Source organism: Danio rerio, chromosome 11, assembly GCF_049306965.1.
Source record: "Danio rerio strain Tuebingen ecotype United States chromosome 11, GRCz12tu, whole genome shotgun sequence".
NCBI lineage: Eukaryota > Metazoa > Chordata > Actinopteri > Cypriniformes > Danionidae > Danio > Danio rerio.
The window spans coordinates 39,400,903-39,425,725 of record NC_133186.1 but is presented as its reverse complement, the minus strand read 5'-3'; the positions used below and the strand labels follow the sequence as shown (position 1 = coordinate 39,425,725).

Genomic DNA, 24,823 nt, shown 5'->3' with positions numbered 1-24,823 from the left:
CGAGTTATGTAATATCAAAGAAATGACACAAGGAGAAAGCAATGAACTACTAAAGCGTATTTAACACTTTAAATAAAAGGCTTTTTTTTGGTGACGGCAGCTTAAGGACGCCTCTCATATGGAGAATGAAGTCACATGCATTGCTCAGGTGTGAGATTTTCACAGACTTCAACAGAGTGTACAGTCTTGATGATTTTGTGGGTCTCATCTATCAAATCTGATCTTTATTTTGTATTCTCTATTGGATTCAGATCAGGTGATTGGCTGGGCCATTCTACAGCTTGATTTTCTTTCTCTGAAAGTATTTCAGAGCTTCTTTGGCTGCATTTTGGATCGTTGTCTTGCTGAAACGTCCACCCTGGTTTCATCTTTGTCATCCTGCTAATGTGGATGTTGGACTGAAGCAGCTAATATTCATTTACAATGAGGAAGGGAAGAGAGTAGCTAAAGAACTATTGAGAGATTTCAGCTGCTGTCTGGGCTTTCATTTTCATTTTTTTTCCTGTGTCACTTCATTTTATTACACATAACTTTATTTGTAAACTAATTAGATTTGTTTTCTTTGCATATATAGATTTCTTTGGTTGTTACCAACATCCGGAGAAAATTTCAAGAGTTTTCTGAGAAATGTTGTGACGTGTTCAATGCTTATTATGATATGAATACAATTTAACCAGATGACTTGAATATTTCGATTTGGAAAGAATGTATTATTTTAGATTGCATAAATTATGAACGATTTACAAGCATGGATAAATATAATAGAGAAAAATATACAAATTACAATATACAAGTTTAACAGTATTCTGGGACAGTATTTGAATAACCAAATCCAAAATCATACCTAATATTCTACATCTTGAAAATATTGAAATAAAATTAATCATTATCAAAGCTGCTATTGGTGAAATTTCAACACCATCACATGCTGCAATGTGATATTGATGCCGAAACAATATATTGTGCAGCACTATTTTTTACCAAAAAATTATCTGCAGCATCATTCATGCCCTTTAGGGTTGCAGCCTGGATCGCAAATCTCCCTGGCAGGCTCAGTAAAGTGCGTCTCTGTTGGGATTACACAGATTTATTCCCACTGACACAGAGATTATCAGACTAGCTTTGTGAACCTGGGTTTTACTCAATGACAGTCATTTGACAGAGACATTTGGGTCAGACGTTCACACGATTTAGATGAAGACAGAAGTTGTTTAAAGTGTTTAGACATTTTTGCTCAATAGTTTCCTCGATCCTTGATCACAGATATCTACATTCCTACAAAATAATGCTTTGTTTTTTAGAAATATGTTAGAATTAAATGAATTTTTTTCTTAAAACAAGTAAAATAATCTTGTTTTTGGTTTGAAATAAGAAGATTTTACTTATCCCACTGACAGATAATCATGTCTGAAAACAAAACACGATAATTTTTACTTGTTAAAAAGATGCTTTTTGATTTAAAAATGCTTTTATATTTATAATAATATATTGAAACAAAAAAATAATATATATATATATATATATATATATATATATATATATATATATATATATATATATTTTTTTTTTTTTTTTTTTTTTTTTTGCAGTGCTGGACACAATGTAGTAAGTCATCCAGGAAACCAATGCATACTGTACGTTTGGATAAGCTACATAAAAAGGTATAACAGGTTTCAGAGTATTGGTGCTCATTATTACCAAAAAAAAATGTTAAAAAAAGACCTAATTTCAGTAGAAAAATATTGAAGGTAGCTTATTAACTGTCATAAAACTACAAGATTGATGTTTTTTTTTTTTTTTATGAGAATGATCATGATTTTAACCGATAAGCTCTGTAGTAATCTTAAGTGTCCTGCTTCTAGGAGGGAAAATGTCCTGGAAGTTTCTAGTGATTATGAAGACCCTGGTTTGGCCAGAGGAGAAATGGTCGTACCCAACTGAGACTGGTTTATCTTAAGGTTTAGTTTTTTTTTCTTTCACTTTTGTCACTTGAAGTTTGTTTCTCGCCTCTTGGTTTGAGAGTTGTCGAGTTGTGCATCATTGGATTTGCTCTTCAGTGTTTGGACTTTCAGAAGTGAAAATAAACCACACAGAACTGAAGTAAACTGAACTAAAACTCTGAAAACTGACCTGACACTGTCTCAGTTTACTAGAACTTTTACGTTAAGCTGTTTTGACACAATCTTGAAAAAGTTTAATTCAATTCAGCTTTATTTGTATAGCGCTTTTGCAATGTAGATTGTGTCAAAGCAGCTTCACATAATTGGTCATAGTAACTGGAACAGTGTAGTTCAGTTTTTAGTGTTTAAGTTCAGTTCAGTTTAGCTCAGTTCAGTGTGGTTTGAAGTCATTATTGAGAGTCCAAACACTGAAGAGCAAATTAATCGATGAGTAGCTTTTCAGATCCTGAACCATGCAAGCCAGTGGCGACAGCGGAGAGGGAAAAAAAAACTTCACCAATAGGAGAGTGAAGAAAAAAAAACCTTGAGAGAACCAGACTCAGTTCGGCACAACCATTTTAATTTCTCCGCTGGCCAAAAGTCTTGTGCAGAGCTGCAGTCTCAGCAGTAGAGGCTGGAAGCTTGTCCCTGGACACCTGTAGACTTTAAGCGATTTATGAGGATATTGTGGTCAATGGTGTCAAATGCCGCACTAGGATCGAGTAGAACTAATATATATATATATATATATATATATATATATATATATATATATATATATATATATATATATATATATATATATATAATAGCGAGATGCACCCTTGGTCAGCAAAAGTGCTAAAGAAATAAAAATTAATTGAATTGAACCGCTAAAGCTTAAAACATACTTCAACTGTCCACATTCTGTGATGGCCAGGAGAAGCGTTGCAGATCCCAGCAAGAAAAAAAATGTAAAACTTTGGTCAAATATGAGGTAGACTGTTTCAGATATGTTTCAATCCTGATTTTGTACCTATTATTGCACTATTACTGTTTTTATTATGTTTTAACTGCCTGTTGGGTGAATCTCAGGCTTTGTTGTTAATAGATCCAAATCTAAAATGTCCTATAAAAAAAACAATTTAAAAAAATAGGGTTGCAGGAACGAGTTGAATTTAGAGTCCAGTATTTTATTGAGGTTAAGTTGAATTTAAATTCGCACATTCATTTGTGACACACTCCCTATATTGTTCACCAGGCTACTTTGAATATTCAGTGTGGAATTAGATTTAAGTGTGACTTCAAAACATTAGCTGCTAATATGATTTTACCATTTAAAATACTTTTCTGAAATTATATTAAGCAGAACGTCTGAATGTGTGAATATAAAACCAACTTTACCTCAGTATGTGGTACTGAACCTGTCAGTCTTAACAGTATATCCGATGAAATCTTTATAGACACTGATGTTGCTAACACGGAAATAAATGTATACCAAGAGCACATCTGTTACAATAGACAAGCATTAATGAAGCTAACATAACTGTTAGCACAAACGCCGACATGCTAGCGTAGCTTTCTCACAAGCACACAAACAGAAAGGAATGCGAGTTAGTGATGACAGAAACACACGAGTGTTAATCAGATCCAGTGTCACACAGAATCTTATACTTCTCGCTGCAGAACACCGCAGGACTTCCAATGAGGCCGTGCGGTTGCGGTCGGTTCTTACAGGGAAGTCTAGGACTTACATGGGGGCTGGAAAACGATAAGGGTCCTCGACCTCGTCCTGACGGAGCCTTCCCACGGCCACCAGGCCCAGCACCAGATCCTCTGCGGGACTGCTCGTTGTCGAACTCCAAATCCTCCAGTCTCTGCGTGAGCGCCAGTTTCTGCTGGATGGCCATTCGCAAGAGAGAGTTCAGAGTCTTCTTTTCATCTTCTGCCGCAGCCAGCTGCCTCTGCATGTCGTCCAACTGTGTCACATACTCATCACACCTGAAGAAGAGAGAGGGAGAGAGGAATAAAACACATTCTCCTGAATAATGTTAGGGTTAGAGATTTAACTGTATTAATATTTCAGGTTTTTATTGATTGAAATATTATCAGGGTATTTTTTGATGACCTGAAAATGTTCAAAAATAAAAGTGACACAAACTTTGTTATTTTTGTATCTGAGAATGAACAAACAATAGATAATATTTGCAGATTTATGCAGTTTTTTACTAAACAACATAAGCATGTTTCCCTGCTTTATTTGTTCATTTATGTTTATTATATGCATTGTGTATTTTTAAATGTACAGATACAAAAACCTTTTATAAAGTGCTGAAAAGGAACATTTTTAGTATGTTATACTTACTTCACTTATTTGTTAGTACTTCTTTCACTTCAAAGAAAATAAAAAGAACTTATTCTTTGCCATAAAATTCTAACTACTGATCATGCACACAAGAGCCTGATAAAAATGCTCAGTTTATGAGAAAAACTCCCACATTTTTAGAGGACATTTTTAGAGGTTTCTCCATCTGAACGTTTCATTTGTTTTACTTATTCAAGGCATTGTTTCTTTTTTTAAACTGCACTTGGAATAATCCAAGAGATCCACATATACGTAACAAAAATAGCATAAAGCTGCTTTATTAAAGGCAAAATGGGTTGTGTGATTTGATGTAAATACTTAATTGCAATTTCACTAAATGGCATTCTGATTTGATTTACTTTTGAAGTTTCAGCTCAGTATTTTCAATAATATGCAGCACACACTTTAAATCAAAGGAATGCAACATATGTTAACTGTGTGTATATATAAATATATATATATATATATATAAATATATATATATATATATATATATATATATATATATATATATAAACTGTCTGTCTAAAAAGAGATTTACATTTGCAATAAGCTAGTCGTAATGTTACAGGATTTACTGGAGTTATCAAAAACATGATGATCAATCATGGTTTTAATGCTAATGACAATTTGAAATGGTAATACTAACCATCAGCATATATACAATGGTTTTAGATATGGGCCGGTAAAAGATTATGATGGTATGATAACCTTGTATAAAAAGTGCACCGTTTCATGGTATTGCGATTACTGCTCTAAAATAGGTTCCTTTAAATGGCTGGGTAAAAACCCCATTGAATACAATATTTTTTTTATTTTAAGAGACAATATTTTGGAACAGTAAAGATGTCTAGCTAAATGAATTCAAATAAATCCTTGACTTCTACTGTCTTCATTAGTTTCAAAAACACAGATTTCATCATCTGAAAAGCCACGTTTGAATATTTCTTTTCTTTGGATATAAAGTAAACCACTGCACTGTTCAGGACTACGGCATGCTGGGATGTTGGTTTGTGAGCAATTTGTGCTTAAATGTTTGCTTAATCATAGGCTGACAAGTAGCTTTTAAAGTTGATTATATGTTTTTTTTTTCCATCTGCAAATACTGTTGCCTTAAAAAACTAAAAAGTAATAAAAAACATGTAAAAAAAAAAAAAAAAAAAATATATATATATATATATATATATATATATATATATATATATATATATATATATATATATATATATATATATATATATATATATTGTAGGAATTGTATAACATTTTTTTGCAGTTTTAAAAACTTTCGACTTTTCCAAACCACAGTAGACCTTGAAACCTGTTATCGTCCCATGCGTTTTACCTGAAAACTGGTGATCACCACAACACTAGTTAGCCTACAGTATTCTGGAAGGTATCAGGAATAACAATTAAGTCACTTGGTTATTGCGAGTCAGACAGAAATATCGACACCATACCTGGTGGCGAACATTGCCCTGAGAGAGGAGAAAGTGGCGGCGTCTTCTTTAAGAGCTTTAAGCTCATTTCGTAACTTCATCATGGTTTCAGTGACCATGGCCTTTTCATTCTCATATTTGCTCTTCAAGTTTGCAAGGGCGACCTCAGCTGTCTGAAAGAAAAGCAACCATACACCACTGTTCAGAAAGATCATTCATTCTCAATCCATTTGGATGATCTACAACAGGGGTGTCCAAACTCAGTCCTGTAAAAGCCGTGTCTTGCAGATCTTAGCTCCAACTTGCCTCAACACACCTTGCAGGGATGTTTCTAGAAAGCCTAGTAAGTGCTTGATTAGCTAGACCAGGTGTGTCTGATTAGGGCTGGAACAAAACTGCAGGACACCAGCCCCCCAGGGCCGAGATTGGACACCCCTGCTCTGCAACACAGTAGGTCTCACGCCCTATTCACACGGGGCTTCAGCGTCAACGCTTGACTGAAGGCGTGTCTGAAGTTGGGTCTGAAGCGATCTTCAGAGCAGCCTCAGCCAATGAAATTCAGTCAGCAATAGGCCACTGTCTAGCTGGTGTATTTGCATACAGTGATCTGATTGGCTGACACTTCCGTCGGCTCTTGAAAAGTTGAGCTACTCCCGACTTCTGCAGCGAGCAATGCCTCTGAAGCGGCACCGATGGATCCACAATGCAGTTCGGCAACGCCTGATGTCACCCATTCAAAGTGATTAGGAAGCGTTGACGCTGACGCCCCATGTGAATGTGGCTTCAAACTCAGCTGATCCAACTCATCAAGGTGTTCAAGAGTAGTCTTGAACACCTTGATGAGTTAGACCAGGTGTGCCTGATTAGGGTTGGAGCAAAACTGTGCAGAGCTGCCGCCCTCCATTGAGTTTGAGACCTATGTCCTACGACCAGCTCAACATTCTGACGTCATTTACATTCATGCCAAGGTAATCTTTTTTACTCTCACCTGCTTGTTGGCCTTGAGCACAGTCCTGAGCGTGGCAATCTGTTCACGCTTGGTGCTCAGCAAGGACTTGAGCTTCAAAATCTCCTCCATGCAAGCAGCTTGGTCTTTATCCGCGACTGCAGCCAACTCTAACGAGGCGACTCTCTGCCGGGACAGTTCTGTGGTGCGGTCCACAGCCTTCTGCAAGTGGCGTATCTGATCCCGAATGATTGCAACCAGGTTGTAGACGTCCATCGGTTCGGGACGTGGCTCTTCTCTGTCAACAGGGATTGAGTTTGACCTTGACGTCTGGCCTTTACTTTCATTAGTTTGCGTTAATGTAGACTGCCGATCTTTAGTTTCCGTCTTGCTTCCTTTACCCTCTTTGTAAAAATCGAGCATGACACGATTCGGGGTTTCATTGTTGCACATGCAGACATGATGGTAGAGGTTTGCCAGCTCTTCGCTAAATGCAACAAGCTCATCCTGGGCGACACTGAGACTTCCTTCGGTCTCGCCTGCAACTGCGCTCACTTCCTTCAGTTCCTTTTCTAGCTTAGCGACTTTATCACGATCTGTGCGACTACTGTACTCCAGTTGAGACACTTGAATACTAAGGTCACGTACATGTCCCTCCAGTCGCGTTCGTACTTCCTCATGTTCGGTTTTCATCTAGAAGAAATAATCAATTTATTATTGAAACATAATGACAGAGTTTCCACTCTAAGTGTCAATTCTCAAATTCCCTGACTTTTACTGAGCAAAAAAGGCTGAATTTCCTTGACCTGTAATGAACTGAACAGGAAAATGTCTCTTATCATCTTGTCTCCTTGCATCCGTTTCAGAAGTTAGATTGAATTGTTTATTTAATTCAAGGGCCTGGTCATTTTTTCAGTAAGCCTTTAGCTTTGATACAACATTAACTAAACATTTATTGTATTAAAACATTTATTTATTTATAAACATTGATTAATTTACATGCATGTAAATGTGTTTAGATACATGACTAAACAGTTGCAAAGGCTATTTGTTTTTTTTTTTACAACTTTACATTTCCAATTCTGTCAGTGACCACTTATGCTACCTAATAACGCCTACATTTTATATATATATATATATATATATATATATATATATATATATATATATATATATATATATATATATATATATATATATATATATATATATTATTTTTTTTTATTTATTTTTTTTTTTCTAGCTATATTTTTTATATTTATATAGCTATATTTTCTGCAAATACTATGTTAACTATAAATAGCTAACATTATATCTACATGCACCCCTTTTTTCTGATGACCTGTATGGCCAGTTGACAAGCGAGAAGGAAAGAAAGAAAATGACTTTGGAAAAATAGCCTAACCATAGGTAAAGGAAAATATGCTAAACACATGAAACATTGTGTTTAAAAAACATTAGAAGAAATACATTTTGATAACATTTCTTGTAAAATTGTCTTGTAAAATGGTTTAAAAAAAAAAAAAAAAAAAAAAGTAAATTGTCTTGTAAACTTGCCCCTTTGTTTTCTTTTCTGTTTGGTTCTACACGTGTTTTTGAAAGTGCTTTATAAATAAATGGAGTTGAGCCAAGTTCATTCATTCATTCAGCGTAATCCCTTATTTATCAGAGGTCACCACAGCGGAAAGAACCGCCAACTATTCCACCATATGTTTTACACAGCGGATGCCCTTCCAGCTGCAACCCAGTACTGGGAAACACCCACACACACTCATACACTACGGCCAATTTTACTTACCCAATTCACCTATATAGCAAATGTCCTTGGACTGTGGGTGAAACCGCAGCACCCGGAGGAAACCAACTCAAATAAGGGGAGAACATGCAAACTTCACACAGAAATGCCAGCTGGCTAAGCCGGGACTTGAACCAGCGACCTTCTTGCTGTGAGGTAACAGTGCTAACCACTGAGCCATTGTGCCGCCTGCTTAAGAAAAGTTGATAAATGGAAAATAAAATAAAATTTAAAAGAATCCCTGATATTCCATGACTTCAACCAAAAAAGGTGACTTTCCCAGACTTATTATATGTCTGGGAATAGACTTTTTAAAATTCCATCATAAAACACATGACCCACAGGAACCCTGTGAATAGTACTAAAAAACAAAAAACGATTTTTCTCAGTCCAGCTCACCTCATCATGCTCCGACTTCAGTCCCTTCAGCTCCTCCCTCAGTTCACCTGCCTCTGCTATGGCCACCTCATACTTGCAGCGAAGTATTTCTGGCCCATTGATGTCCAGCTCATAATAGTCCACATCGTTGTCCTCTCGACTGTCCCGCTCTCGCTCACTGTCCAGGGCCGACTGTCGCTCCTTGCCGGCCTGCAGTCTCCGCATTGCGCCCAAATCATCGCTAAGTCTTGTCATAGCTTCCTGCTGTTCAGCTAACGCTCCTCGAGCGTGCTCCAACTGCTTCTGAGAGTCCTGTAAAGTGGTGAGAAGAGCGACTTTCTCCCGCTCCACCTGCAAGGAGAAATAGAGGCAAATAATCATCAGTGAGGTCGGCCAAACAGACAGACTCTCCAGGATTTTGCAGGGATATTTTTTTGTGTATACAAATGAAGTCAGAAATATTAGCCCACTGTTTATTTTTCCCCCTCAATTTCTGTTTAATGGAGAGCAGAGTTTTTCAACACATTTCTAAACATAATAGTTTTAATAACTCATTTCTAATAACGGATTTATTTTATCTTTGCCATGATGACAGTAAATAATATTTGACTAGATATTTTTCAAGACACTTCTATACAGCTTAAAGTGACATTTAAAGGCTTATCTAGGTAAATTAGGCAAGTTAGGTAATTAGGCAAGTTATTGTATAACCATGGTTTGTTCTGTAGACAATCAAAAAATATATATTGCTTAAGGAGGCTGATAACATTGACCTTAAAGTGGTGTTTAAAAAATTAAAACTGCTTTTACCCTAGCCGAAATAAAACAAATAAGAATATGAATATTATAGGAAATACTGTGAAGTAGTGTTGTCCAGGAACAGGTCCGGAACAGATAGGGGCAACAGATCTGGCATACTACCCGAGGATGTAGAGGTGTCGCGCACGAAAGGGGAGGGGTGTCGTGAAATTAAGTTAAGACACTGGGCGGGGTTGGTTGTCGCGGACGAAAGTGAAGAGAGTTGGGGAGTCGCGGAACAAAGTGAAAGTGAACAGTGGACGGGGGAGGAGGGCGGGTGAGTAGGGAGATTGGTAAAATGAGGTGCTGGATCAGATTTCAGAGGTGCCAGATCCAGCGTGTTCCGGCACAAATTAATCCTTGGTGTTGTCACAGTACTGGAATTTGGTAATCGATACTTTTAAAAACGTCAATTTCCTGCTAACATTTGAGTGCCGTTGAGCGCATACTTAAACAACGCTGATTTGCCATTGTGTTCACAAGTTCAACAGTGGGATGAGTGGGATTTAACGTGAAGCCGTGAAGGTCATTAGTTCACCGAACTCACTGCTGTTTATGGAGTTTAACCACAGATACAGGGACACTGGAGTCTTTTTAAAGCTGCGAATCATCATCAGATGTCAGCTTATAGACAAACCAGCTGATCGTCATGACTTTAAAACGCTCCACTTAACCCCTACTCTTTTCGAAGGACATCCTGAGATAGTAACGAGTACCAGAACCTCGGTTTAACGTCTCATCCGAAAGACAGCACTCACCGAGCAGTATAAACTATATTCACTATACTGGGGCCTTAGGACCCACACATAGCAGAGGCTGAGCGCCCCCTGCCAGCAACCTAGCTTTTCCATGTGGTTTCCCATCCAGGTACTATAGGCTGATTTATACTTCTGCGTCAAGTGCACGTGTATGCTACGGCGCAGCCTACGCGTGGACGCATAGCCCCCGCCATGGCCTCTCAAAAAATGTAACTACACGTCACAACGACGCGTAGCGCAAGCTCAGTGATTGGTAGCGCTGATGAGTGTGGGCGGACCGAGAGCTGCGCGAGTCTGTTGGAGCGAGTGTTTACAAGTGTCAAGTCCCGTGAAGGACTTGTTTTGTGTTTACCTTATGGTTAAAGTCGTTGCACATCCGCCGGTTCCTGTTTCAAAATTAGCGAGTTTGAACCACTTACATTAAGGAAGACACCAGCGAAAAAACTAAACACAGACGAACAAACACATCACTACCAACTAGCGTTTAGGAAGTGTTATTGCAGAGCAACAGAAACAGCGCGCAAAAGTATGAATGCACAGCTACGCGCATTGCATGGGCCAAGGGTCACGCCGATCACTTGACGCAGAAGTATAAACCAGGCACAGCCCTGCTTAGCTTCAATGGGCGAGGGAAGGGAAGGATCGGCAAAGGACCTCAAACCAGGAATCGAACTCGGGTCGCAATGAGCACCCTGATGCTATGCGTCTACGCGCAGGCCACTACGCTACTCGAACATTGCCAGTATAAGATTCTGATGGTATTATAACCTTGGACATAAATATCACGGTTTCACTGTATTGAGATTACTGCTCTAAAATATATTGTTTTTAAATGTCTGGATAAAAAAGAAAAACTTTTCCCCTTTGTACAAAGTGTAATTTAATTTGGGAAAAATGTTAAGTATTTTGGAACAGTAAACATGTCAGGCTAAATATCTCAAATGAATCATTGACTTCTGCTGTCTTCATTTGTTTCAAAAACACAGATCTCTTTACAATTTAAAACGGCATCTTCTGAGATCTTATCTGCTGCAGATACTGCTGTCCTAAAAAACTGAAAAATAAAAAGTTAGGAACGGTATTACAGAAAATGTTGACGGTTTTAAAATCTTGACTTTTCCAAACCGCGGTAAACCTTGAACACGGTTATCGTACCATGCCTAGGTTATAGTTAAATGTTATTTTAAAAAATACAACTGAACTGTACTAGTTAACTAAATTTAATAAAACAATTACGACTATTGATTTTAATGCATTATTATAGGCTTAAACTAAAAAATGGACCACCTAAAATAAAATAAAAACATTTTGTAGCTGTCACTATATTGATGTTAGTAAATTAACAGATGCTACTAATAAAAACTTGCATAAAGGCCTATACATAGTCACAGAATTTGTCCATTTCATAGGCCAGATTAATGTAAAAATGTTTTATTTTAAATATATATTTTTTTAAATAAACCTGATTAATTCAAAATTTTAACTTTAAAATCTTAACTCTAAAAGTTTTAGTATTAATTAAATACTCATGGTATTATGAAGTGCTCATGATATCAATATTGTGATATACTGACTTAATAAATTACTGAATATTGACATGTCTAATCTAATCATGTGTCCTAAAATGACTGATTTGTATGCCATTATTTGCTTCATTGTTTGGGATTTGCTGTAAAATTTCATTTTTATCTAATTTTAAATCGTTTTTAATATATTTTTTTAACAAGAACCATTGGACTTGAAGCCTGCATTTGTAGAATTGTACATTAGCATACCTGTAAGAGCTGTTGCTTGAGTTTCTGGATCTCAGAGATGTTCAATTCGGTCAACAAGTCATCCACCAGACTTGGTGCGGGACGGAAATTTTCATCTCTCTTGGGTGAAGACAATCTGTTATCTTCATCATTACCTTCACAGACTTTAGCAAATCCGTTTTCAAGAGTCAGAATGGCATCGTCATTATTAGGTTCATCTGCACTCAATTTGAGTCCGTCCAATGAGCTGGCGAGAAGGGAGTCTCCCAAGGTCATGTGATGCGTCAGTTCTTTCCGAAGGGCTGCTTTCTGCTCCCGTTCGGTCTTGACGGTTTCTAGAGCCTCCGTTAGCTGACGATCTGCGATTTCCCGTAACCGAATGGCATCCTCTAGTTGGCTGTTTAAGTACTGCACTTCCTCTTCCAATCGCCGATTTTCATGTTTGAGTCCCTCGAACTCCACCTTTGAAAGAGGCGAAAGATTTTTAAGCCAAAACAAATACAGCACTTGTACACATGCAACTTTGTGGAAGTTAATCAGAAATTTTCATGCATCCACAATAGCCCCTTTTACACAGTGAAATTGGTAAATATCCGGAAAATTTCAGGAACAACTTTACCTGTAAATTAATAAAAGGACGTTACGAAATTTTCTGGAAAACACTATTCACACATCCTTTCCAAAATACCAGTCAATTCTGACATTATTAACCAAAAAATGACCTCTAAACAGCCACGCTTGTATATTTAAACATGAAAGGGGGCTTTTGTTGATGGTTTCACTTTTATTTATTTACTTATTTAGCATTCATGCAGTTGCTTTGTCCCAGACACATCCAAAGGCAGAAGCGCTAACTGCAGCTAAAACAGCTTTGTTCACACATTTAGCTACATTATAAATTCTGTGGTGTATAAGTATTGTGAACAACTTCGATGAAAACATATGGAGGAAGACTTTCGCATGTTGAGCTGTAGGCTACATATGTCTGTGTGCTAGCGCTCATCGGAGTATTCGCGTCTCGCAGAGCTGACAGGTAAACTTACAGCAGTTTATCATAAGCATTTTATCGATGGCATTAAGAAAAAACACAGAAACATTATCTGACAGACAACTAGCAGCTAAATGTGTCTGGAAAAGGATTTAAAGGCTGTCATTTTCATAAACAGCGCAGATGTGAATACATCTGAATGTTCTGATTGGCTAAAGAAGACGTCATGAACATCGACGCGTTCTAAATATGAAGGTGTTGCTTCCGTCAGTTTTACTTCTGCTTCCACAAAGAGCAGCATTCTGGGAAATTAATGGTAATGTCAAAACTTCTCTTTCTGAAAAATTGGAGGAACGAATATACCGAAATTTTCAAAAAGGGGCTGTTCACACACAGTGTTGTGGAGGTTACTTTGGAAATGTAGTAGATTACAGATTACAAATTACTCTATTTAAAATGTAATAAGTAGTGTAACTTTTCGATTACTTAATAAAAGTAAAGTAACTGATTACATCTGATTACTTTTAAGTTTCTAATGGATATTTTCAACTAAATCATATTCAAGCTTTTATACCAAGCAGGTGTGACCTTACAGTAGCCTAGGGCAGTACTCACACTATGTACAGTTGCCTCAAACCGGGCCAAAGCACGCTTGTCCCCCCTCCCGTCTCCCCCGACGGCCCGCACTCACATTACAATCGGGCATCGGCACGCTTAAGTCATCGATGCTGCGCTGTTTAGTGAGTGCTCTTGTTCAGCACAGTGTAGATTTCTCTAGTTATATTGTTTCAGTCGTTTGATATGCAGAGACATGCAGTCAAATATTTCGCCAAACAGTCCTTAGAGATGGGGTGACACGCAGTCAGATATTTTGCCGAACAGATCCGCCACTTTTGCCGCTCATAAACAATCATAAAGCCCTCGTGCAGCAGGAATGAGGAGGTTTGCTGAAGGTGAGCAGCTGTCGTGCGTTGAGGGGCACTCACACACAAGCGAACCGCGCCAAAGCCCAAGTGAACCACACTCAGGCACAAAAAAATCAAAATCTTTCATAACTTGAATTAAAATTATATTAATTTAATATTAAAAGTACAACCACCACAAACCAGACGTTAAAACAAAAACATTGTTTACTACATTGTTAACAAAAAAAAAAATGTTGTTAGTTGTGTAGGGGGATTTTTGTGGCATTTTGTGGCAAAATTCTAAGCTATTTTTGCTATTTTCATTTTTAAATCGAAGCCACCTTAATCCAAGTCATACATTTCTAATGGTCCGGTAGTAAATTCTAATATAAATGTAATACCTACTCTAGTAGGCGATTTCAGATGCAGCTTTAGTGTTCTGTTTGGCATGACATTAAACTACACGGTTGAGTGTATAAGTATATAGTTTGGTAAGCAACTATGCTTGATTTGTTCATTGTGGGACTGAAACCTGTAACCTTTGAATTGCTATTGGTGAGTTTTGGCTCCACTGTGATCAATATTACTAACCTGACCCTGTTTAAGGGTGGAGACTTGTTTCTGCAGGCTGATGTTCTCCTCCTCCAGTTCAGTGTAGTCTTGCAGCAGACGAGACTCTCGGATCTTGTACTCTCGGATATCATCACGCAGACGACTGCGCTGGAGCTCCACAATCTCATTATTCTTGAGGAAAGAACAAAAGCAAATTGAGACATGAATGAATTGTTGTGTCAATAATTACTCAGGGATTAAATTATTATTGACAGACCTATAAAAACACCTTGATGATTCATTAAGCATGGATGATGCTACTAGGCAGATAGCACTGGAGAGTTTTTAATGAACTCATGCAAAGTCTGTTTGTAGGAGTTTATTAAAACTCTCCAGTGCTATCTGCCTAGTGTTCTTATGTTGAATAAATATTTGAATAAATGTGAAAGTGACTGCAACACTAGAGAGCACTATTGACCTGTTGCATTTTAGTCATTGCATTTAATCGTTAAATAGTTCAAACTAAATAATCAAATTAATCCTTGATTTTTTGCAACCCTATAATGTTCAACTTAATTTGTTTGTTTAAATTCAACCCAAATAGACTGTTTACAACCACTTAACGTAAAACAAATTAGTAAATCCAAGGAATCATCTTTGAATAATTTTTTTCAGTGTACTTGATTGTGAATAATTTCTGAGGTGGTACTTGGTGAAAAAAGTTTGAGAACCACTGGCTTAGAAGAAAACAAAGCTTGAAAGAATAAACGACGTGGTTGTTTTTAGTGTTTAAACTAATCTTTCTCCAACCAGGAGTACGCAAACTAACATTTTCCCATTTTGCCGTCTGTTTCGCTCTATGGTTTCGCTACATTTGGAGAGCGTCATATCACCTTCCTGCGTTTGTTGCAAACAGAGCGACATCACTCGGACAAACACTCCCCGTCCTGAACCAATCACGTGGATCGAGCACGACGTTGCTAATATTAGGAGCAAAATAAATATATTTATCCTTTTTTTAGGTCAAACACTTTAAACAATGCTTAAACAAAACTTAAGACCTCGTGAAAACACAACTAAGACTTTTTAATACCTTTTAAGGGCCTTCACTTCCTTATAATTGATTCATTAACTTTTAATACTTTAAGACCCCGTGGACACCCTGTATTACTGCTTGATTAATAAAAACAATGTGGAAGATCATTGCACAAACTGTTATATTTTCATTAATTAATTAATCATTATTTCATTAATTTTAATAAATAAATAAATACATAAATGAATGAATAAATAAATGAATAAAATAATGATTAAAAGACTAAATAAATACTTGCAAACATGAATTAATTATTGAATGGATGAATTAATCAATTACAAATAAATAAAACAGGGTTTAAAACAGGATATGGATAATTTTCATTGTAATAATTGATATTACCAATGAATCTTTTGAATCTAATAGTATTTACCTTGGCAAACAAAACTACTTGATTGTGAGTAATAAGTGAGGAAATTTACAGTTTTGATTTCTTTTATGAGCGATTTTCATTTTTGGGTGATGGAAACGTGGAAATCGATATTCCTAAATAATAGCTTAAGATTTCATTGGAGGAGCGATCCACTGGCTTTAGTTTGTATTAGATAAGTATTACAATTAGTATTGTACTGTATTACTTGTATAATTATTAATATTTTTGTACTTGTAACTTTTTCAAGCAACATTTGCTGTTGAATACATTTTATGTGGTGGCATTCACAGACCTCTCTCAGCTCGAGGGCAAGGGTGGCCAGGCGCTCGTTCTCCGCCTGGGTGCCGGTGAGGGTGTTTTTAGCTTGTCGTAGGTCCGACTGCAGCTCCTGCACCCTCTGCTCATAGTACGCCTCTTTAGATGCCGACTCCAGGATGAGCGACTCCTCCCTGCTCTCGCCGTCCGCAGCCACCTTTCTGTGGGTTGAGTGAACCTGGCCATAGGCCTGTGGGAACATGATAGGAGAGAGATTGAGGGTTAAATTCTGTAAAAAGTCTAGTAAGATCTAGCTCTGTGGTTTACAAGCTAATTACTTGTCTTGTAGGGTGGAGGATGGATGGGGGTGGAGGTTTGAAGTTTAAAGCACTTGTACAACACTACTAAATGGATGTTATGGAATGTACAGTCAAACCAAATGTTATTCAGACACTTCAGAAACAAATTTACAATTAAATTTACAATTATGATTACAGCATACGAGTGGATCTCATAAAAATATTCAACACATTAATGCAGTATGACTGGTGTTTCCGTCTGGTCCGCGTCCTTTATAAACTCTAAAAACCGACCACACGTAAAGCAAAACCGTGTTAAGCTGCTCATGTGTTGTTTGCCAAAAAAACGGCCAAAACAACCCTCGACCAATGTCCATGTTCGGTCACTATAAACTTTGTTTACGCCATGTACACCACAGCTCGAATTTACCGCGCTCACCAACAACAATAACAACTCTCCCCTGCGTCACTACCAGTGTGTGGTACATTCCACGTCAATTCCGGTGTGTGGTACATTCCCTTTCCGTAAGAAATCTGTAATTGTAAATTTGTTTCAGGATTTGTAAAAGTGTTTTGCGTCTTGTTAATTTGTTTTCAAAATGTAAATTTGTCTCAAGCTTTGTAAAATTGTTTCAAACTTTGTAATGTTGTTTTGCACTTCCCGGCCACCGTACTGGTCATATATCATTGCAAATTTCTAAACAATTAAACTGAACATGAGAGAAATTTGGATGGGGTTTGAATAATTTTAGGTTGACTTCACTGGGCAGAAGTTAAACCCAAGGCCTTTTATTTTGGGTTCTGATTTTCAAAGTAGTGGCGTCACTGATGTTTTCACACTGCATGACTATCTGGGCTAGCGTTTTGTCGTTGCTTTGTTTACACTGTAAGATGGATCGGCGACAGGGGCTTTCATGTTGCTTGACTTTACAACAGGAAGAATCGCAGACGACTTCGACCAAACTACGTCTCACAGCGATTTCTCAAAACCCCTCGGCGAGTCAAAATCAGGGCTAAAATTATGCAGTCTGAACTCGGCACTACTCTGAGATCCAGGACTTTCAAGTTAAATCCATTATTCAGATTTGCACCAAAATTCAAACAGAAAATGAAGATGTCTTTCCTTTTATCAGGAATTTGTAGGATGCCAAATTTCAGGATTCCCACACTGTCGCTTGACGCATGTGACTCATTGTGTAAAATTCAAAGATGCATTTCCTGCAAACTGATGATGTAACCGGCTGGAGACAAAACTAGCTGAATTCTGTCCAAGAGCTCTTTTTATCAAACACTTCAGCTTCTTTCTCGCTGCGTGCCCGTCTGAATGATGTCATTGGCATGCTTGAGCCTGACTGAGCTGCCACACACACACACGCATGCAACCATGGCAGCACAAGGCACAAATGTTAGCAGCTCCATTAGTGCTGGTGGCCTAAACGAATGCCCAACAGAAAGACAAGCAGGGATCAACGATGATGCACATCAATGCAAAAGCCTGACCATTTCAAGAGACTAGAAGCAAGAGACTAAAACATTATTTGTTCAATAAAATAGGCGACAGTTAGCATGCATTCCAGTATAATTGTCATTCAGTGTCACCTCCACCACATTTGAAAAGATAGGATGCTAGGACGAAAAGCACAATTGTAACAAATGAGATATTTTTTGTTTTTCTTCTGTTGCGCTCAACAAACAACCAAATGAACAGAGAAGGGTCTCATGACCTTAGGGTTAACTTCACACCTTTCTCCAAATTTCAGGAGGTAAAATATTGACACTTAAGCATGACCAAATAACCAGAGAAGGGTCTCCGGACCTTAAGGTTAACTTTCTCCAAATTTCAGGAGGTAGAATATTGACTCTAGATAATCATGCTGACAATACAAACCTCAAATTAGTGCTTTGCAATCAGAAATAATGTGCAACTAGCTGAGAGAGGAGGTGGGCCTGATCAACTCACACTTCTCTCTTACCTATTAGGCCGAACTTTGGCCAGCACCCAAATTTTGACTATAAAGGTGAGGGTTTCTTGCTGAAACATTGGAAGCTCAGCCGTGGGATAAGCGCGCATCGCCCGGCATTCTCGGACACACGTGTTGGTTTTCCAATGTGACTGCAACGGGCTCCCCAGTCTTTGAAGAGGAAAATGATGGCACGTCTCTGAGGTTGTATATACTTGTATCAAATTGCTTGAAGTTTTCATTATCTGTCTTTTATGCATCTCATCTTTATTTCGCATTATAAGCCTTTTATGCAATTTTGTTGTATTTTGATTAATGATGTTCATGAGGATGATTCATGATTATTGAATATTATTGTGATAATTGATATCAGCTGTGTGTACCAGCAATAAACAGTTGTATTGCTTGATTAGTATGGTGTATGGACCATTATTGGTGCCTTCTCTTGTCGATTAGCACCACACTTGTCTCACTTGCATAAACACATACCATACTAAAACCTTTTTGGTATGCTGAAACATTTTACATACTAACATTTTGGGCATACTAAAACAACAATGGAGAAAATAGTGGAATAAAACTCCTTTGTATAAACTTGAAACGATATCTATTTTATAGCAAGCGTTTTAAGCATCATTAAAACACACAATGATAACATTTTCACAGAAGTCAAATGGCAAAACTGACTGAAATATCAATCAGTTTGAAATCAAGAGTTGAATAAAGCTTTTCTAATCTGATGGAGAAGACATGTAAACACTTAATCGAGTTGAAAACAAAAACTGGAAAGCTTTGTGCACATGGATTGCCATTAGAACAGTGTAATGACATTTCATGCAAGGAAGAATTCTTTTTTTTTTTTAATCTGATTTTGGCCAAGCAAATGGATGTTATTATATCCGCAGAAATCCTAAAGATAATTTCAATAGCTTTTTAAGACTTTTATAGACCTTCTCAGAATATTTTAAGACCTGATCGCCACTTCCAGTTCTAATCAGTTTCAATCCTTTAACTTAATAACCAGTTGTTTATAAACTGTAATTAAATAAATCAGTGTAGCACAATCATGCAACAGAACTCGGATAAGCTTAGAAGAGTGGTTCTCAAACTGTGGTACGTGTACCACTAGTGGTACACAGGCTTCCTTTAGTGGTACGCAGAGGAATGAAATGTCATGTACATGCTACACACATTTAAAAATTTATCAAAAATGATGGATATAATATGCCACATATGACATATAGCAGGGCTCAACAATAAGGACTGCCCGGTGGCCCGGGGCCAGTGTGAAAGACACTCGGGACAGTAGACAGGATTGTTACTGGCCCCTATCGGCCAGTAATGTTGAGCACGTTTTTTTTTTTTTTTTGTAACCTGGTAACAACCCATACAGCGAAAAGATGGCAACATGGCGGCAAAATTAAACAATGAGGCTAAAAAAAACGTCTTTTTCTAAAGTCTTAGAAGCAGACAACTACATGGGAACAAAATTAAGAAAAACTGAAAAAAAAAAGAAAAAAAAAAAACAGTTGTCAGTTTGGCAAGCCATTTTTATAAAAGATTATTTAGAATTGCATTAAAATACCAGCACATTTTTCATACTGCTCTTACATTTGCATAAAATCTTGAATTTTGCTCATTATACATTTATTAACATATTTAAAATGTTTAAATTCTAGATTCACAGGCATAATTTTGCCATTATTTAAAATATGTGGCTAAGAAATAGCTATTAACTTTTTAGTTTTTTTTTTTGGTGGGGCCAGTGAAAATTTTGGCAGGGCAAGTAAAAATCTCAACCAATGGCCTGATCGGACCCGTATAAAAAATCCTTAGCGTTGAACCCTGTATAGCCTATATTTCTAAGGTAATCTGCCACGTTTTTTTTTTTAACTGTGCAGAGTTGTAGCTGCTTTATTGGGCCGACTACGCTACTGTATTTCAATACTGCTCATTTTGGTGGTACTTGGAGAGACTATTTTTTTCTGAGGTGGTACTTGGTGAAAAAAGTTTGAGAACCACTGGCTTAGAAGAAAACAAAGCTTGAAAGAATAAACGACGTGGTTGTTTTTAGTGTTTAAACTAGTCTTTCTCCAACCAGGTGTACGCAAACTAACATTTTCCCATTTTGCCGTCTGTTTCGCTCTATGGTTTCGCTACATTTGGAGAGCGTCATATCACCTTCCTGCGTTTATTGCAAACAGAGCGACATCACTCGGACAAACACGCCCCGTCCTGAACCAATCACGTGGATCGAGCACGACGTTGCTAATATTAGGAGGAAAATAAATATATTTATCCTTTTTTGAGGTCAAACACTTTAAACAATGCTTAAACAAAACTTCAGACCTCGTAAAAACGCAATTAAGACTTTTTAATACCTTTTAAAGGCCTTCACTTCCTCATAATTGATTCATCAACTTTTAATACTTTAAGACCCCGCGGACACCCTGTATTACTGCTTGATTAATAAAAACAATGTGCAAGATCATTGCACAAACTGTTATATTTTAAATAATTAATTAATCATTATTTCATTAATTTTAATAAATAAATAAATACATAAATAAATGAATAAATAAATGAATAAAACAATGATTAAAAGACTAAATAAATACTTGCATACATAAATGAATTAATGAATGGGTGAGTTAATCAATTACAAATATATAAAACAGGGTTTAAAACAGGATATGGATAATTTTCATTGTATTAATTGATATTACCAATGAATCTTTTGAATCTAATAGTATTTAACTTGGAACTGTGACAAAAGTATAATACAAACATGTAACAATACAGGATATTTGAGTAAAAATTCACAAAATACAACTCAGCCCTTGGGAAATGAAAAGCCTGTGCATTGAAGAACCCTCCATCAGCAACACTGACCCATAACAATAATCTGAGCATGTGTGTGATTCAGAGCGAGAGGTGTAAACGGTGTCAGCTTTAAAGGCGTCCTCCTGCCACAGCAGCTGCTGCTCTCCACCTGTTACTCTGAGCTGCCAACACATTTCTTCACAACTTTAATCTGATTCCAGAACAGAGATGTCAGACAAAGGCCTTACAAACACACAGACCTCTAAAACTGCCTGTTTCTCTTAGGCCAAAATTATTTTTGCAAAGAATTGCACAATCCAGAAACTCAGAAAGTCTCAAAATGTGTCAAATATTGGATGAATAAATCGAAAAGTTCTGTGTAAACAAATGGTGCAATGCTTTCAGTAACTGTCATCCCACTATACAAGGAGAAAATACTGTCTAAATAAATCATCAATTTCAAATACACAATAAAACTCAAGCATTTTCACAACAAGCTGTGTCAAAATATAAGTATATAATATAAAATATATATTCAAGCATATAATATAAAAAAAACAATTATTTATTGTATAAAACACTGTAAATAAACTATAAATGAATAACTTAAATGCAGTGAAAAGTACTACACATAATAATAATAAAATAATAATGATAATAATAATAATAATAAAATAATAATAATAAGTATAAGCACAATTATTAAACGTCTTTCATCAAATAAATTTGAACAATAACGAGAGAAAATAAAAATGTAACATTAAATTTCCTGATTTTATTTTAATACACAAGTTTCAATAAAAAAAATTACCATTAAAAAAATACATTAGAAAAACTACAAACATAAATAAATACAATTTTAAAAGATTGGGGGAAAAATGAAAAAAGATTTCATAGTGCGCTACATATTTAATAGTTATAATTAATTATGAAAGATAATTTTTTATGATTAATATTAAATCAAGAGATTACCAAAGATGCAGTGCCGCCCCATCCAACAGGCAATATAGGCAGACGCCGAGGGCCCCGCATTTCTTGGAAGGCCCACAAACTCTGCTCTTGTATGTTTACAGTGAACGTGGATGTTCGCGAGGATGAGCGGATACATATAAATCATGAACAAGAGAAAAAACAACAACAACAACCTCCATGCACATTTCATTAAAAAATTAGCTCTGTATAATTCATACATGACAAATAGCTGAAAAATGATAATAAATACACAACAACAGTATGAATAAAAACAGAAAATATTAGAAACATAAGCAGCAGCACTACACTCTATTTTGCATAACCCAGCCCGCGATCGGCTATTGGGTTAACTAGAATTTATTCCTAGATTCCACATATCTCTCCCAACTTCACGAGTGTCCAATCTCTGCCCTTCTTCCTTTATTTATTTTTTTATTCATTTGTATTTTATTTTATTTAGTTTGTTTTATGTTCAAGTTGTTTTAACAACACACTTGCACTTTCATTTGCAATACTTTCCAATACTTGCAAACTAATTTGTTTAAATCTGAGTAAGTATTTTTACATGTGTATTATAGATTAAATATGTTACAGCTTCCCTCCCTCTAGGACATCTACGCCAGGCGGTGCATGAGGAAAGCCAAGAGAATTATCAGCGACTCCAGCCAACAAAGCCATAGACTTTTCTCTCTGCTACCCTCAGGCAGACGGTTCCGCAGCATCCGGTCACGCACCAGCCGGCTGAAGGAAAGTTTCTACCCTCAGACTATCAGGCTGATGAACACTTAACACACCACACACAGACTCTTCCATACCCCTCACTGCACACTATCAATATGTAGAAAGCACTGCACTTTAACCAATCCATACTTGAAACAAGACTGCCTACAACAGGCGTGTCCAAACTACGGCCCGCGGGCCATCTGCGGCCCGCAATCAGTTTTGTGGCGGCCCGCGAGGCTTTTTATAAATATCAATAGAATCTGGCCCGCTATACAAAAATGAACATAATTCAATAAATAACCACCGGGTGTCGCTATTACATTCATTCAATTAAGCAGCAGTTCTTGTTATGATCTATCTATCTATCTATCTATCTATCTATCTATCTATCTATCTATCTATCTATCTATCTATCTATCTATCTGTCTGTCTGTCTGTCTGTCTGTCTGTCTGTCTGTCTGTCTGTCTGTCTGTCTGTCTGTCTGTCTGTCTGTCTGTCTGTCTGTCTGTCTGTCTGTCTGTCTGTATACACACAGTTGAAGTCTGAATTATTAGCCCCTCTTTGATTTATTTCTTCTTTTTTAAATATTTCCCAAATGATGTTTAACAGAGCAAGGACATTTTCACAGCATGTCTGATAATATTTTTTCTTCTGGAGAAAGACTTATTTGTTGTATTTCGGCTAGAATAAAAGCGGTTTTAATTTTTTTATGAACCTCTTAAGGTCAAAATTATTAGCCCCTTAAGTCTTCAGAACAAACCATTGTAATAAAATAACTTGCCTAATTACCTTAACTTGTAACTTGATTAACCTAGTTAAGCCTTTAAATGTCACTTTAAGCTGTATAGAAGTGTCTTAAAAATATCTAGTCAAATATTATTTACTGTCATCATGGCAAAGATAAAATAAATCAGTTATTAGAAATGAGTTACTAAAACTATTATGTTTAGAAATGTGTGAAAAAAAAATCTTCTCTCCGTTAAACAGAAATTGGGGAAAAAATAAACGGGGGCTAACAATTCTGACTTCAACTGTATATGTATATACAATATATATATATATATATATATATATATATATATATATATATATATATATATATATATATATATATATATATATATATATATATATATATATATATATATATGCGTGTCTGTGTGATGTGTGTAAAATTTGGCCCGCGACAACGTTGTTTTTTTTGCATCTGGCCCTCGGCCCAAAAAGTTTGGACACCCCTGGCCTACAACTATGTGGACACCTATTCATTGTACATGACGCTGTCAATTTCAAATTGTCGTTGTATTTGCACTGTCTGTATTTTTTTCGTTGTATCTGTATTTTATACTGTCTGGAACCAGCACCTAAGCTTTTCACTCCTCATTGCACACGTGCTGCAGATGATGTGACGATAAAAGTGATTTTGAGATAATAAAAATGTATACACTTACATGTTAAAATTTTATTTTTTTTGTGCTTTCTTCTTACTGTTTACACCAGTGGGCCTAGTTTTTTATCTCTTTTATTTTAATCTCACTTAGGGCCCCTAACTCTACAGGTCAAAGATGACACAAGATTTCTGTGTAGCATAAACTGATTCCTAGTATATCTGAGAAGTGCTCTGCTTAAACTGAGCCAGGGTTGCAGCCGCAGCTTACTGCAAATATCTAGTACTGGGAAAAGTCCTTTTTTAAATTCACCCATGCCCCTTCTGTAGTAAAAT

The 24,823-nt window shown here is 36.6% G+C and overlaps 1 protein-coding gene across 2 annotated transcripts in view; it reads right to left on the bottom strand.

Moving 5' to 3' along the window:
• Positions 1 to 24,823, bottom strand: part of bicd2 (bicaudal D homolog 2 (Drosophila)) — a 43,774-nt gene that overhangs the window by 5,793 nt on the left and 13,158 nt on the right. The window contains exons 2-8 of one of the 2 annotated variants that reach the window (XM_680437.8): positions 16,359 to 16,571; positions 14,637 to 14,789; positions 12,174 to 12,614; positions 8,864 to 9,193; positions 6,712 to 7,362; positions 5,745 to 5,896; positions 3,674 to 3,920 (exon numbers count right to left, since the gene is read on the bottom strand). In XM_680437.8, the coding sequence (XP_685529.2) occupies positions 3,674 to 3,920; positions 5,745 to 5,896; positions 6,712 to 7,362; positions 8,864 to 9,193; positions 12,174 to 12,614; positions 14,637 to 14,789; positions 16,359 to 16,571 (2,187 nt within the window). Of the gene's footprint in view, positions 1 to 2,738; positions 3,921 to 5,744; positions 5,897 to 6,711; positions 7,363 to 8,863; positions 9,194 to 12,173; positions 12,615 to 14,636; positions 14,790 to 16,358; positions 16,572 to 24,823 lie in introns of those variants that run through there. The other variant, XM_005155890.6, reaches the window with a different exon arrangement.